This window comes from Onychomys torridus, chromosome 2, assembly GCF_903995425.1.
Source record: "Onychomys torridus chromosome 2, mOncTor1.1, whole genome shotgun sequence".
NCBI classification, from domain to species: domain Eukaryota; kingdom Metazoa; phylum Chordata; class Mammalia; order Rodentia; family Cricetidae; genus Onychomys; species Onychomys torridus.
In genome coordinates this window covers 70,080,484-70,097,107 of record NC_050444.1, presented here as the reverse complement: position 1 = coordinate 70,097,107, position 16,624 = coordinate 70,080,484, and the positions used below count along the sequence as shown (strand labels likewise).

General features: G+C 40.8%; 1 protein-coding gene across 1 annotated transcript; it reads left to right on the top strand.

Moving 5' to 3' along the window:
• The first annotated feature begins 3,130 nt into the window (after positions 1-3,130).
• On the top strand, positions 3,131-16,150 carry LOC118577124 (acyl-coenzyme A amino acid N-acyltransferase 2-like). Its single transcript, XM_036177182.1, has 4 exons — positions 3,131-3,230; positions 10,169-10,668; positions 11,792-11,994; positions 15,527-16,150. Exons 2-4 carry the CDS (start codon positions 10,206-10,208, stop codon positions 16,112-16,114), a joined length of 1,254 nt encoding a protein of 417 aa, XP_036033075.1. The 5' UTR covers positions 3,131-3,230; positions 10,169-10,205; the 3' UTR covers positions 16,115-16,150.
• The last annotated feature ends 474 nt before the right edge of the window (positions 16,151-16,624 follow it).

Genomic DNA, 16,624 nt, shown 5'->3' with positions numbered 1-16,624 from the left:
AGCCAAGCTGATGGCTGTCAGTTTTCATTCCTTAAGTTTATAATTTTATATTTCTATATTCCTGGACCCTTCAGTGATATTTTGGTGAAGAATGTGGCTGCTTTTTGCTCTTGTCTAAAAAGTCTGCCTGAGGCTAAAGTGAAGAGTGTTGGATTAATTCCGCTGGCAGAGGAAATCTCAAAACAGTCTAGTATAGTAACATTGTGTCTGCAGTCAGGAAGCAGAAGGAGATTAATGTTGGTGCTCTATTTGTTTTCTGCTTTTCATCCATTCCTTGAGTCCAGTCCATAGAAGGGGCCACCCACATTAGGGTGGGTCTGTGTGGTAGGTATTGTGTTCCCTGAAATATTGTGTGTTCCCCAAAATAAATTTATCTGGGGTCAGAGAACATGATGGCCACAATATTAAACATGAGGATACATAGTGATAGCACACGCCTTTAATCCTAGCATTTCAGAGACAGAAATACCTCTGAATCTCTGAGTTCAAAGCCACATTAGAAACAGCCAGGCATAGTGACACCGACCTTTAATCCCAGAAATCCAGCCTTTAATCCCAGGGAGTGACGGCAGAAAGTAGAAAGATATATAAGGCGTGAAGACCAGAAACTAGAAGCTTTGGGCTGGTTCAGCATTTTGGCTGGTTAAGCTTTTAGGCTTTTGAGCAGCACAGTTCAGCTGAGATCCATTCTAGATGAGGACTCAGAGGCTTCCAGTCTGAGGAAACAAGACCAGCTGAGGAACTGGCGAGGTGAGGTAGCGGTGGCTTGTTATACTTCTCTGATCTTCCAGGGTTCACCCCAATAACTGGCCTCAGGTTTGATTTTATTAATAAGTACCTTTAAGATTCATGCTACAGGTCTATCTCACCCAGTCTATGAACTCTGTCACAGACATGTCCAGGGGTTTGTTTCCTAGACAATTTTAGTTCCTGTCAAGTTGTTAATGTGAACTAACATTATAGCTGACAGTCAAGCCTCCCACACCTGAACCTTCAGGAAGCATTTCAGCTTCAAGGATTACACTGGCCAAGTGAAGCACACACAGCTACACAGGACGATAATACCAATGAGTTACTTTTACATCTGCTGACTGTTAGTAATCAGAAATATTAAAATCTTATGAATATACTTTTGTCTTATAAAGGTATATTTCAAGTAGCAGTATAAAATGTATTTTATTGAATTGCTCATTCTCTTAGTTTATTAATTTTACATTTATAATATTGTGCATTAATCTTAATTTTTTCTTTTATCCCAGGTACTAGAGCTTAGACATTAAATAAACCATAAGTGTGTAAATATTGGTGTCTCCCTAAAATTCTAGCCTCTACATTAATGGCTAAGAGATTGAGCCTTGACACTTGCTGTATTTAGACTGAGGAGCTGCTCTCTCTGTGAGGTGCACTCTGGGTACAAGGGTTGAGTCCAGGTCTATTGTCTGAGAGGACAGAGAAGAGGCAGCTGCTTGGCATAAAAATTCCTAGTTACCACCTCCACAGGAGGAAAATCTGCTCCCCAGCCACCACAGCACAGTGTCCTGCACACATGCTAGCCCACCTGCCACATTTACCATACAAAGTGGCATATTTGAAGGCACTATGTGTTCACTGAATTTCATCCTTAAAATAGTAAAGCTGTTAATGTAAATTTTTAAAAATCTAAGTTTATTTTCAGTTTTCTTGAAGGATGTGATAATTTTAAACATTTATATAAAATTCATCTTTTCTACTGTATTGCTCCAAATGATTTCAAGGATAAAAGAACAGAAATATCAGTTTTATGTGGTTTGAGAAAAGGGGAATCAGGCTAATGAGCGAAAACAATAAACTATTCTGATAAACTGTTGGAAGATGAGAGGGGGCAGCAAGATTCGGCCTTTCAGTAAGTGATTAAGTCATGAAGGCTCTGTGGTCATGAGGGCATTGGTGTCCTTATAAAAGAGGATGGAAGGAGCAGCTTTGTAAAGGTGGCGGGCAAGGTACCACCTGTGGAGCAGAAAGGCGTCTTCTCCATCCACTGGATCTGCCAGCACCGTGACCTTGGACTTCCTGGTTTTCACGTTTTGTTTATAAATGCCCTATTTCAGGGCATTGTGTTCCAGTAGCAATGACAGACACTGGTACCTCAGTAGTAGGTAAAAATACCAGAACTAATACCTGAAGAAGTAAAAGTAGCTGGGACTTCACAATGGGCAAAGGCTGGAAGAATTTTGAGACAAACTGTCATAATAAAGGCATTAAAGGTGATTCTTGTGAGGGGACACAAAAAAGCACTGTGGGGACAGCTTTAAAAAAAATGACCTTTGTCTGTGACTAGAATGTTGGTAGAATTATGGCTCTGTAAGTCATTTTGATGAGGATGTAGTGATAAGAAGCCACTTATGGGGCAGGAAGCCCGCTTCCATTAGATGCCTCATGTCCTCTTACTGATCTTGGACTTCTGAGATTCCAGAATGGTGAGAAATAATTTTCTACTACTTACAAATTACCCATTCTAAAGTATTTTTTTGTACCTTTGGGATCTGTTAGCCCAAAAAGACCAAGGCACTTTTCACACAACAAGTTACATTGTTCAACATAGCTGCAAGGCAGGCTGGGAAATGTAATGTTGTCCCAGAGGAATTCAAAACAAACATATTTGTGGAAAACTCCATTGCTAGTATACAATCTTACTACAGAAGAAACTTAAATAACTTTTAAAGCACCGTGTTCTTTAAAGCAGTCAGTATTAGTAACCATGTATGTAACTTTTGTAAAACCATAAGCTGTGAGCTTTGAGGAATTTTTGATGCTCGGCTACAGCGTAGGGCAAAATTTCTAGTGCCTTATCTCAGACCAAGTCACAACTTTCAGGTGTGGGCCCTAGTAACGTTTTTAAAAATCATATTCCTTATATAAATCTTTTTTTTCCAACTCATACCACTGCACGAACAGAAAGGAGAAACTCTGTTAATGAGATTGCTGCCATAGAAGAGAAAATCAAAAACAAAAGCGGGACCAGAGCCAGGAGTTGAGAGGAGGAGGAGCTAAGGAAGAAGGCTTGAAATATCAGCCTCCATCCTGGACCGCCTCAGTTGAATGGCAGAACCTCTGACTCTGTGGCGGGTCCTGCTGCTGCTCTGACTCCGGGGACCTAACAAACAGAAACTGCTGGTGGCTTCCCTGGAGACCTTTGCAACCTTCAACAACAAGCTCCAGTGTTCTCAATTATAGAAATTTTTAAGCTGCAGGTAAGTCTGCTGTGTTTCTCAGTTGTTCCTAAAGGGAAGCCATCCTGCCTGCCACTGTGCATCTGAATTTACAGGGACAATTTGGGAGGTCAGGTTTTTTGTTTGTTTTGTTTTATTTTCTGTTAGGAAACATTTCTTCGCAGGGAGCTAAAAAAGCCTGTTGACATTTTCCTAAGCGTGTTTCTCTAATTGCACCTGGCAACAGATTCTCTGAGGATCTGGGTAGAAATCACCATGGTAGGTGGTTTAGTTAGTCAGAAATGCAGATGTCTGTCAGCTGCATTAGTCTCATCGAAAACATTTTAGGAACATATGTGAGACAAAATGCACAATTTGAAGGCAAAAGTCAGAGTGTAATGAATACAAATCTGTGAAGAGATCCTTGATTTACTTTTTCAGGGATATTTTTTTCCTGGAATTTAGGATATGAGTGCTGGGGAAATGTGGCAGTGTGGCAATACTCTTGCAGTAAAGGGCCAGGTGTTCTCAAAGTGAAGAAACAGCAAACAGCTGCTGCTGAGAACAACACTTCTGTTTCTAATTGTAACTTTAGCTGCAATAGGGGATGTTTTTGTTCTTTCCTTTTTCATTTCCCTCCTCCTCAAATCTTGGCTCTATTTCCTTCTATCAAGTAATAATGGTCCCAAATGACAGACTTGAGCCTCTCAACCTTGGGAGTCTCACCTTGAGATCAGAGATCAGCTTCACACCCAGGCGTTCATGTTCAGCTTCAAAGAACTCTGCTTCCATTCAGTGGATGGCTCCTTCTCCAGCCACTTCACTGTTAATCCTGGACAAGGCAGGGGAGTTATTGACTCATGTCCTTTAATTTACCTGTCAACTTTTTGTTGATATGACAAAATACCCACACCTGCCTTCTGGGGCAAATAATTTGGAACATTTAGAAAATAGATCCCATCTTCAGAAGCATTCTATAAAATTCTGTTTGGCTCCTTATAAAAATCATGTTCTGTTTGAGAAATCTTCCTCCTTTTAATAGTCATTCTTCAGTGTGATTCATTAAACATTTATTAAGAGCTTCCTTACAGGCACTGGGCTAGGAGTGAAGAACACAGTGTTAAATAAGGCATTGTTTCTGCTTTTGAAGTATTTATAAAACCTGTAGCAGTGCTGTCCAATGGATTGGTCCATGGTAATGAAAATGTCTCTGTTTGCATTGTATAATACAGTAATCACCCAGCTCTATTTGTTATTGAGCAGTTCAAATGTGGTAACTGTGAGCAAGGAACTAAGTTTTAATTTCACATGTTTTCAATGAATTAAATTGTACTTAGAGCATAAATGGTAGAGATAAAGATATATATTTTTTGCCATATTACAACAGATAAAGATATATATATTTAATTTTTTATTTTATTTATTTATTAATTAATTAAATTTTTTTTTCCGAGACAGAGTTTCTCTGTGAAGTAGTCCTGGCTGTCCTGGATCTTGCTCTATAGACCAGGCTGGCCTTGAACTCACAGAGATCCACCTGCCTCTGCCTGCCGAGTAATGGGATTAAAGGTGTGCACCACCAGCGCAAGATGTATATTTTTACTCTATTACAGGCTAAGTCTGTTATGAGACGGTTGGTTAAATTGCTAAATACACTGGGTTAGCTGTAAATGCCAAGGCATTAATCTATGTAATTTATATATATATGTGAATTAGGCAAGATCCCACTGAAGATCAGATCATGAAAATGGAACACAAGAAAATTCATGCAGATTAGTCATAGTGAGATGTCAGAAGGAGAAGGTTTTGAGGTTTGTTTGTTTTTTTTAAAGCTGAAAAGTAATGTCAACTTCCATATAACAGTAATACTATTAATTGATGGCCTTGACTGTCCACCTTCACATTTTAGTATTTGCAATTTTCCTCACCAATAATCTAAAGAGATTTGCTCCTGGTTTCTATAATTATCTTCCACTTTAAATTCATCTTCAAAATTATCTTCCTGGGTCAATTAAAAAATACAAATGCCACAAGATATGTTATTAAAAAGCTCAATAAATGCTAACCAAAAGAGATCTGCACACAAAGCAACAATTTCTGGGCTCTGTCTGTCATTGTAAATGCCAGCGTAGCCTGACAGTTGAATGTGCACTCTCCATCCTCCGCCCCATACACACATTAAAAGCCCTTGCAGAAACGCTAGTGATATTTTTGAAAGACTTTCACATTCTTAGGACCCTTAGTTGAGAATCTGAATTGTAAAAAGTCTTCTAGTGTGTGTGTGTGTGTGTGTGTGTGTGTGTGTATTTACATTTTGATTTTGGATATTTTTTTGTGTCTATTGGATCTCTAAGGGAGTGTTACATAAGGAATAAGTAGTAAATGGGCCTGATTATATGTTAGAGCTGCCAAACTGATAATCATTTGTAGAAAGACAGACCCTCGAACTTTGGCTTGAATCCCTACCACATCTTTACAGAGACACACTAAGCTTTACCTACCTGTAAAGGTACCTTTGTTTAGCTCATTTTCCAGGTATTATGACTATAGGATTACCAGTCACATGGTCTGTTGTATTCTTTGTTGGTTGGGAAACCTGAGCCACCATCCATCTGCATACTCAGTTGGCTGATCAACAAGCCCTTCTCTGTTTATTTCATAGGTTTGCTTATGTCCAAACCACATCATTCCTTTTAGGACAACTCCTACATATAAAGTTTCACTATAATTTAAGTCTTTTCACTTACCTCAGTGTACAAGTTAGAAATTTAGTCTCAAGATAACATTGACCATTATATGTAATTTCTGGCAAGTCTGAATCAATAAATTAAAGGATTTAGTAGGGTCTTCACAAAAACTAAAAGGAGAAATATCAACACTCAATAGCTGAGACACAACAGCTCTATCTCTAAGACAGACAGTTTCAGACTGTAGCCTTCTGAGGTCTGTCACCTTGCATCTCTTTCCTTTTATGTCTGCATGTACAACCTTCTAAATGAGAATCCTTCTTTAGGGCTTTATGAGGATAAGAATGACTACATTCCAAAATAGCAAAGTTAGAACTATTGAGTTAAATTAAAACCCAGATTCAGAGCCAAATTAAATAACATAATTGCAGCTTTTAGCAAACAAAGGGTACAGAAATAGCTTAGTTGGTAAAGCACTTACCCCAGAACTTGTGTAAAAATGCCAGCCATGGTAGTACATGTCTGTAATCTCAACACTGAGGAGGTAGAGACAGGAGGATCCTTGAGGTTCACTGGCCAGCCAGTCAGGACTCATGGTGAACTTCAGACCAATGAGAGACCCTGTCTTTTTTTTATTATTATATTTGTGTTTTAATTTTACACATCAGCCATGGGTTCCCCTGTCCTCCCCACTCCTGCCCCTACCCCCATCTTTCCCCCAGCCCCTCCCTTCTATTCCCATCTCCTCCAGGGCCAAGACTCCCCTGGGGATTCATTTAAACCTGGTGGATTCAGTACAGGCAGGTCCTGTCACCTCCTTCCAGACTGAGCAAAGTGTCCCATGTGTAAGCCCAAGGTTCCAAACAGCCAGCTCATGCACTAAGGACAGGTCCTGGTCCCACAGCCTGGATAACTCCCAAACAGTCCAAGCCACTCAACTGTCTCACTTATCCAGAGGGCCTGATCCAGCTGGGGGCTCCATAGCCTTTGGTTCACAATTCATGTGCTTCCGTTTGTCTGGCCTTTTGTCCCTGTGCATTTTCCAATCCTGGGCTCAACAATTCACGCTCCCACAGTCCCTCCTCCTTCTTGACAACTGGACACACGGAGCTCCACCTGGGGCCTGGCTGAGGATCTCTGCATCCACTTCCATCAGTTATTGGATGAGAGTTCCAGCCCGACCGTCAGGGTGTTTGGCCATCTGATCACCAGACTAGGTCAGATCAGGCTTGAGAGACCCTGTCTTAAAGAAGGTCGATAGCTTGTCATGAAGACAACAAAGTTGTCTTCTGGTATACACACATGCAATCTCTCACACATGAACACACATGTACATGCACATACATACATACAAAATAAATGAATAAGAAAGAGAAAGAAAATTGTTGCTAAATTTTACAAGATTTTAAAAGGCAGATATTATTTTAGGTAGTGGATTAATACCATTGGATTAGAAAAGGCTATAAAAGAAAGGTTCAAATAACTCATCTGTATGAGATATTTCTAAAACGTCCTTTTGGAGGTAGCAAAATAGAGCATTTTCTTCATAGGGTATCTTCAGGTACTTTAAATGAAAGATTGATCAAAGAGTCAACATTATAAGCAAAACAAAGATGAAAAAGAATAGACATTGAGCAGTGTGCTGGGATAGACCAAAGGTTAAAATAAAGGGAGCATTGCTTTTTCCTCCAGTAAATTTGCTCCATATTAATGGAGGGATGTACTCAAAACAACGTGAAATGTGAACTTGCCAGTAGATATACTGTGCAATTGATATTTAGTATGCCACTAGATATTTTTCAGGGTATCCTAAAAAACAATACAATTAAAAAACTGTATGTCTTGTGGCTCTATAGGTAAAATACCTGGCTCTCAGAATTAAAGTAAAAAATTGAACCAACAACCAGTCAAAACATCTCCTGTTCTTTAGTTAGAAAGAATCCGGGCCAACACACCCATGCCCTGCAATCTGATGAGCCAAGGGAAGTTCTATTGTTCTCTACTGATAAGAGCAGGACTACTGCCTCAGATCTTCCAGTGATGCTGCTTCAGGGAAGAGATGCTCACTCAGGTTCTAGTTCCTGTAGAGTTGGGTAGCCAAAGGAGAAAGGGCTGTCTGGTAGATGATGGTCCTAGCTATTGTCACAGAAGGAGTTACCAGGACCACAAGGGAAAAGACAAGTGAGCTCATCCAAATGGAATTGTCCATGACTTTGATACCGTATGGATCGTTATTCAGCAACATCGTCATGGGAAGTGTAGCAGGAAGTGCTTCCTCTCTAGAGGTGCTTCATTTTATTTTGTGGGAAATGCAAAACAAAGGTTTGTACTCATAAGTCAGAAAAACCCCGGTCAGTACAAAAGCAAAGACAAGCCCAGATGCCCAATTCTCCCTGGAGAGAAATGGAAGTAGTCAAGGAGAAATTTTACTTTGTATTTTTAAAAACATGATTTTCAGAGGCAGGTGTACTATTCAGCTACTTGTAAAGCTAAGGAAAGAGAATTATTTCAGCTCATGAAATGAGGCTAGCCTAGACAATATAGCAATACTATTTTTTTAAGGGAAGTGTGTGTGTGTGTGTGTGTGTGTGTAACATATTTTTAGGCACTGCCATTCCACTGCTACATTAAAAATAAATTTAGTTCTTGGGAGATGGTAGAGGCCAAAGGATCAGGAGTTCAAGCCTAGGCTCAACTACATAGAGTTTGAGACCTTCCTGAGCTGCTTTAGATCTTATCTCAAAACCAACCAACCAACCAACCAACCAACCAACCAACAAAACCCCAAACCTAACATAGGCCTTTCAATATATGATAAATATCTACCTGCTACTTGTGACTAATAGTGAATTTAAACATGAACCAGGGTCTCTAGATGGGCCACAAAGCCAAAGGGTAAACTGAGGATGGTGAGCTGTTCCATCCTGGCCTGAAGGTAAGAAAGCCAAAGGTGAAGAGAGATGGCAACAAAATGCTGTTATTCCTTCCTGGCACGAAACTAAAAGACGTGCTGATGACAATAGATAAACTCAGTATTCCTTGTTGTCTAAGACCCATTGTGAGTTCTAGACCACATAGCAACTCTCAGTGGAATACAAGGTTAGACCAGTGTGGGAGTTTGAAGGGAATTGGCCCCATAAACTCATAGGGAGCAGCATTGTTAGGAGGTGTGGCTTTGTTGGAGCAGGTATGGCCTTGCTGGAAGTGTGTCACTGTGGGGGTGAGCTTTGAGGTTTTCTTTGCTCAAACTATGCTCGGTGGTGTGGTACACAGTTCACTTCCTGTTGCCTCCGGATCCAGATATAGAACTCTCAGCTCCTTCTCCAGTACCATGTCTGCCTGCATGTCATCATGTCCTGTCATGATGATAATGGACTAAACCTCTGAAGCTGTCAGCCAGCCCCAGTTAAATATTTTCCTTTATAAGAGTTGCCATGGCCATGGTGTCTCTTTACAGCATAGAAACCCTAAGACAAGCAGACTATGTGTATGTAAAAGCTGAGTATGCTCCCTAGGATACACATGGTAGATGGAGAAAACTGACTCCGGTGGTTTGTTCTCTGACCACATATGCACCCAGGTATGCACACACACACACACACACACACACACACACACACACAGTAAATAAATGTAATTGTAAAAGTGTAACTCTTTCTCTTCATATTCAGTCTTCTTTCAAGGACATTCTTCCTCCAATAAAATCTCCTAATGCTCTGTTCTGTGTCTAGTTAAAATTGTGTTGTTGTTGTTGTTGTTGTTTTAATTTGAAGATTTTTTTTTTTTTTTTTTTTTTTGCTTTTTTGAGACAGGGTTTCTCTGTAGCTTTGGAGCCTGTCCTGGACTAGCTCTGTAGACCAGGCTGGCCTTGAACTCACAGAGATCCACCTGCCTCTGCCTCCTGAGTGCTGGGATTACAGGTGTGCACCACCACCGCCCTGCTGGAGAAATTTTTTAATTAATTAAATTATAATTTCATATGGGTATAATTTATTTTGCTCACATTCATCCCCACTGTGAATCTATGGGGTCAGATCTAGTTTGAATTTCCTGTTTTGCTCCTCCATTACTCACCAGATTTCAGCATGCCATTTAGCACATTTCATCGCTGTAACGTATGACCAGTGTTCCCACTGGCTCAGTCTCCTCTCCCAATCCTTCTCCCTTCCCCTCCCAGTTCTACACATTTTGCACTAAAGTCCTTTGAAGTTTCAGTTGATCAGACTTGAGGACATCCTTGTGTTGGTCCTTCCTTGGACTTTTGTCTCCAACTCGTTTCCTCTCTCACTACAGTGAAGAAGCACCACTTGGTTCACTCACCAGCTTGCCAATGATCCAGCTGATAGTCACCCCCTCAAATGTGCTGGCAGATGAGCCTGTGTCCATCAGAGCCACAGGCCTGCCTCCGTCGCAGATAGTGACCATCAAGGCGACACTGAAGGATGAAAAGGAGAAGCTGTTCCAATCCAAAGCCTTCTACAAGGCCAACGAAGCTGGCGAGGTGGACCTGGAGCAGGCATCAGCCTTGGGGGGTGACTATGTAGGGGTCCACCCAATGGGCCTCTTTTGGTCTCTGAAGCCGAAGAAGGCTTTCCAGAGGCTGATGAAGAAAGATGTGATGAACAGCCCCCTTTGTATCACTCTGTACCTGTATGACTCTATTTGCTTGGGAGATTCAGCCACAATTAGACCCAAGGCCTGCCAGATGGTGCAGCGTTGGTTTGCTGGCCCTGGGGTTCAGCGGATGCAGATCCGAGAAGGTCGGGTACGTGGAGCCCTTTTTCTACCTCCAGGTGAGAATCATTTTTGTTGATATGGAACATAATGTTTTTCTACTTGTGATTTTTTTTTTTTTTTTACTGTAGGAATTTTAACATGATCCTGGGTATATAAATATATGAGATAGGTGTAGAAAGCAGAGAGTTACTGATAATAAAACATAGAAAATGATTTTAAAACAGTTCCTTGGTATACACATGATTTTACCCCTTATTAAAGAAGAAAGCAAATTTGCACACTGATAAGATGTATGGGCTTATCTAGAATTGAACTTTGGTAGACTATTTGAGATCATAGGACATGGATAGGATATCCTCAATGTTTTTCAAAACTGGCTGATATTTTGGTGTTCATAATTGTCAATGCTAAGAAATCTGCTTCACATAAATATGTAGTATGGAATGACACCAGCATGCTTTACGGCCATTTAAAAACTTGTTGAAAATTCTACCCACATCCTAAACCAAAGTTCATTTAATGAGTTTTATGAAACTCTAGTCAGTAAGTCAAAGAGCAGTTTTTAAAATCAGATATTCTAACATAATAGGAATATTTTAATTTGATGCATGTGGCAGAATGAGCAGAGGGGCCCATCAGAAGTCCTTGTTTTCTGTAATTAAACCACTGTGTGTGTCTCTGTGAACACAAAACCTGTGTGTGTAGGAAAAACACTGGGGTTCATAACACACAATGAATAAACTTGAATCTGAGCCCAGGTGTTTGATGCAGCAGCTAAAAATCGAAGTCTGGAAGGCACCAACAGAAACACCTTGGGACCACTACTCATTTTGTTTTGAATTAAATTTTAGACACTGTAGATTCAAATGGTTTCATATTGTCAAATGTCTCCCATATGCACTTATGTGATCCCCATATCTATTTGTGACCAACAATTTCAGAAGCTGCAATATTGGTAACAATTCAGATGAAATAAATGTGCACTCTCATGTGGACATGTGTGTGTGTGTGTGTGTGTGTGTGTGTGTGTGTGTGTGTGTGTGTGTGTGTACATGCATGTGTGATCATATATGAATGTGTACCCTGTGCCTGTATGTAATTCATTTGTGCTGCCTTTGTTTCCACTGCTGTACTCAACTCTCTTTTGATCCCATTTTCTTGTTTCTCTTTTTCTCCTAGGAGAGGGTCCTTTCCCAGGAATTATTGACATGTTTGGGAGCATTGGTGGTCTAATTGAATTTCGTGCCAGTCTTTTGGCTTCCCATGGCTTTGCAGTGCTGGCATTAGCGTACTTTGCTTATGAAGACCTGCCTGATGAACTGCATGAGATTGACTTGGAATATTTTGAGGAAGCTGCCAACTTCCTACTAGCTCATCCCAAGGTACTTAAAATACTTTTTGCTTCATCCCACAAAATTATAGGAAAGACAAACTACAAATGTCTGGTCTAATCAGTGCAGCATTGGGGAGAGCACAGCTTACATTTTAAGAATGATAGGATAGTTGAGATGATTAGAAATTACTGTTTACCTGTGTACAGAAGACAATGAATACATGGAGCACATATTGTGATTCTCCTCAGTGGGAAAAAGCCAAGATGTGTTACATTTGAAGCTCTCACACTGTATTCAGAAGTGGCTCTTCAATGTTCTACCAGTCACTGATCCTGAATCCTGAACTCGATGTGCTTGCACACATCAGTGATGGTCTCTACATGATGTCATGCTAGTATAGGTCACACTAAAGGATCTGAGACCAATACTGATGCAGAAGTTCAGAACTGAAATTGAAGCACAAGAGTACAACATAATTACCAACCAAACTGACTTCCAATACTGGTCCAATACTCTGACTTCCTGAATTAGCTCTTCAGTTATTTTAAGAGCTATGGGTTGGAGGACAAAGTAACTAGCCAATGTCAGGAACTGGACTCAGGAGAGTGTAGATGTATCCTGCTTGTTAAATAAGAAACACAGAGCCAGTTGCAGAGTTAAAAACCACGAGGTCAGAGCCAAAGCGGAAAACCTTACCCTTCATTGCTTCTGCGGTTCCTCCTCTCCGCAAGAGACCTACTTCTGTGCGTCCTGTCTATTTAAAGACTTTCTGTTCTCCTCCCTCATTGGTTGTAACCCAGCCACATGACCTCCTCGTCACTGCATGTTTGTACAGACCTCCAGGTCTTCTATGGTTGGTATTGAAATTAAAGGCGTGTGTCTGCTATGCTGGCTATGTCCTTGAACACACAGAGATCCGCCTAGCTCTGCCTCCCAAGTGCTGGGATTAAGGGCGTGCCCCACTACTGCTCGGCTTCTGCTCTGGCTTGCTCTGACCTCAAGGCAACTTTATTGACATACAAATAAAATCACATTTCAATACAAATAAAATATCACTATAGGAGAGAAATCTGAAAAGAAAGGGTCCTTTTAGAACTCAGGTCTAAGTATCACTGCAGCAGTGAAATGGGGGCCATGGTCCAGTGGCCTCAGCATCACCAGAGATCTGAGAGAAAGGAAAAATTCCAATCCCTAATTCATAATCAGTATTTTCATGTTAACATGAAAATGAGTGTTTCTTATACACATTAAAATTTGAGAAGGACTGGAGTACATCTCATAACCTAGCTTTTCCTAGGAAGTAAATATCAGTTGAATTGTGACTTAATTTGCTTGGAGAGGGCCCACAGTGTTGATATTTGTGCTAGTGACTAAGAAGAGGCACATAAAGGTAGATACCATATAGTATCTACAGAGTTGAGAGTTGAGATGCTCCTTAATTTAATCATATTATCATTTTGAAGATCAACAATGTTCACTCATATATTAGATACATGTGTCCAAGCTAAAAAAGGTGAAGTAATAAAGGTCCATCCCTGACATTTGCTCGGTGACTATTAAGCAATCCATTCACTAGCAATATTTGATATGCACCATACCATCCAACATTCACAGTAGCTCCATGGCATAAATACCAAAGGCTGAATGAACATTTCTAACTCAAAAATCTAAAATCTGTAATTATAATGTTTGGACGTCAACACAATGCTCAAAAAGTCATTTTGAACTCCTGTGTGGATTTCAGAGTTCCACAGTGCAGCTTATCTGTCAACAGAGTCTGTGCAAATATTTCAAAGTCTGAATGCTCCAGATTTGAAACACTCTGGCTACAAGCTTTGCAGATAAGGGTTATTCCATCTGCAACAGGTTTCTCCTCCTCCTTCTCCTCCTCCTTCTCTCCTCTTTACTTCCTTATTCTTTTTCTTCTTCCTCTTCTTTGTGAGAAAGTTTACTCAGATGAAATGTATCAAGACCATGAAGCTAGAAGGTGACACAGTCTGGCAGTGTCTTTGCTCCAACTATCAAGGGATATTTGACCCCCTAGCTCTTGCATTCTCTTCATTTAGCCACAGACAGGGACAGCCTGACTTATCAAGGAGAGGAGAATATTTTCTATTGCTTCTGCCTTTGTAGGTAGAGTTTTTAGTTGGGACTATTGGTCAGTTCTGTCCCACCAGTCCCACTCCCAAATAACCATACAGAGATTTATTATTCATTATAAATGCTTGGCTGATAGCTTAGACTTGTTACTAACTAGCTCTTTCAACTTAAAGTAACTCATATTTATTATCTACACCACGTGGTACCTTTTTTCAGCATAGCATATTCATCTCCTGCTTTTTCTGCACCTCTAACTGGTGTCCCCCTGTGACTTTGCCCTTCTTCCCAATGTTCTCTCAGTTTGGCTCTCCTGCCTAACCTCTTCTTGCCTAGCTATTGGTCAATCAGCTCTTTTACTAAACCAATCAAAAGGTGCATTGTCAAAGACACATCTTCACAGTGTACAAAAAGATTATTCTATAACATGCCTGTCCAGAATGCTCTTTTGCCCTCACTCACCTGTCAAATTGCTTCCTTCTGCATGTTCAGTCAGGGTCAGCTCTTAGATTAATGAAGTCAATAATATATGTGTAAACCTTTGTAGCTGTACACTAATATTTACATGGGAATCTTACTTATAGAATGTTTGAAAGAATCTGGCAAACGTACTACCCTTTGTGGTGTGTGTATGTGTGTGTGTGTGTGTGTGTGTGTGTGTGTGTGTGTGTATGTATGCATGCATGCATGCATGCATGTATGTTTATTGGGTACATGTGCATGTGTGAGGCCATGGAGGCCAGAAGTTCAAAGTTGATGTCCTTCCTTTTTCAACATCTACCTTGTTTGTAAGGCAAGACTTCTCAGTGGCCTGATACTGACCAAGTCCGCTAGGCTGGCTGGCCAGTGAGCCCCTGGGATTTGCATGTCTCTGCCTCTCTATTGTTTGATATTACAGCAGTGCACCACCACCCCTTCCTTCCTTTTAAACATAGGTCTTGGGGGTTGAACTTGGGTCCCCATGCTTGAACAGCAAGCACTCTAACACTGAGTTATCTTCTCAGCCCCGAACATCTTTTTTCTAGTGAAATCAAGGATGTGATCTTTCAGAAAGTCCAACTGCCTCTGTTCTTATGAGGTTCAATATTGCTGGATTCTAATTGCATTTTTAGAACTCTACTTTCAAATGTGTATTTATCTTAATACAGGGTCTTCCTGTGTAGCCTAGGCTAGATTGGAACTTAAAATTTCTTGCCTCAGTTCCCCTGGTGTTGGGATTATAGGACCGTGCCACTACCCCATCTCTAGAATCTACTTTTGATGAGGTTTTATTTTGATTGTTCCAAGGTGAGTGATACAGTTGCTCCCACAAGATGATAAAGCTCAGAGAAGTTATTATTAAATAGGTAGTAATCTCTAGATCTCACAAGCTAGAAAACCTGAGTGCCAGAGTTTGAATGTTTTGACTGCCCGGCCTTCCTTCAGGAGAACTTAGTTCCAGAGGACAGCATGCAAACTGGTTTCCCTTTGCTTTGTATTCAAGATCCAACAACCAGGAATTGGTGTGATCTCCGTGAGCAAAGGTGCAGAGATCGGGCTGGCTATGGCCTGCTATCTGAAGCAGGTGATTGCCACTGTCTGCATCAATGGGCCCAGTGCCATCTTAAACTTTCCACTAAGGTATGGGGATCTAGTTGTGACACCCATCCAATCATCTCTGGAGCGAGTCCAAGTCCATGCCTCAGGGGCTCTGTGTTGCCGTTCCCTTATAGGTGGGAATGAGCTGAACTCACAGAGTATACTTCCTGTGGAAAAAGCCCAAGGGTGGCTCCTCTTCATTGTAGGAGAGAATGACGAATGCCTGAATAGCAAGGCATTTGCACAGAGAGCCATGGACCAGCTCCACAGCCATGGAAGAAGCAGCGGCAGAATGCTGGCATACCCCGGGGCAGGCCACCTCATAGAGCCATCCTACTCCCCCTGTTGCTTTGCATCTTGGCACTCTGGCTTGACTAACCCCTTGCTTTGGGGAGGAGATCCCATTGCTCACGCAGCAGCCCAGGAACACTCCTGGAAAGAGATTCTGAAGTTCTTCAAGCAACACCTCCCTCAGTCCAGAAGCAAACTCTAAGCAAAGGAAGTGACCTTGCCCAGGTAGCAGGCAGGAAGTGGGTTAGAGAAGAGGTTGGAATTGATGTGAGGGTAATAGCATTATTTAGGAATTGGAGAGCAGGGGTGAGGGTGAGGGACAGTATTCTTCTGACTTCCTTACATTCACATTTATTCCAATTCAATTGGAAGAAAATGAGACAAGAGACCAGGACACACTTGAATCTGAGGTGTTTCTGACAAATTTGTATGTAGTTGGAAATTTTGTAAATTCAATTTTAGTTTTTATATTGGAATATAACAGTATTTAGAAAGTATGGTATTCTTGCCAACTGATGAACACTGTTTATGTATATCCAGTTAAGAATTTATTTGATCTAGGCATTTCCAATCCAAATGAAGTCTCTAAAACTGCCAACTTCTTTCTAGGAGTACATTCTCTGTCTAAACTGTTTTAAGTTGGATTTCTCATGCTTGACAAGAGCACTCTAGTTCATCATCAAGCATAATGCTTGCTGTAGATGTCCAGTAG

Bases quoted from the DNA above. Each gene is read 5' to 3' on its own strand.
- LOC118577124 (XM_036177182.1), top strand. From the start codon at position 10,206: ATGATCCAGCTGATAGTCACCCCCTCAAATGTGCTGGCAGATGAGCCT. The intron at 10,669-11,791 runs GTGAGAATCATT...TTTTTCTCCTAG, and splicing joins AGCCCTTTTTCTACCTCCAG to GAGAGGGTCCTTTCCCAGGA. The intron at 11,995-15,526 runs GTACTTAAAATA...TTTGTATTCAAG, and splicing joins TCCTACTAGCTCATCCCAAG to ATCCAACAACCAGGAATTGG.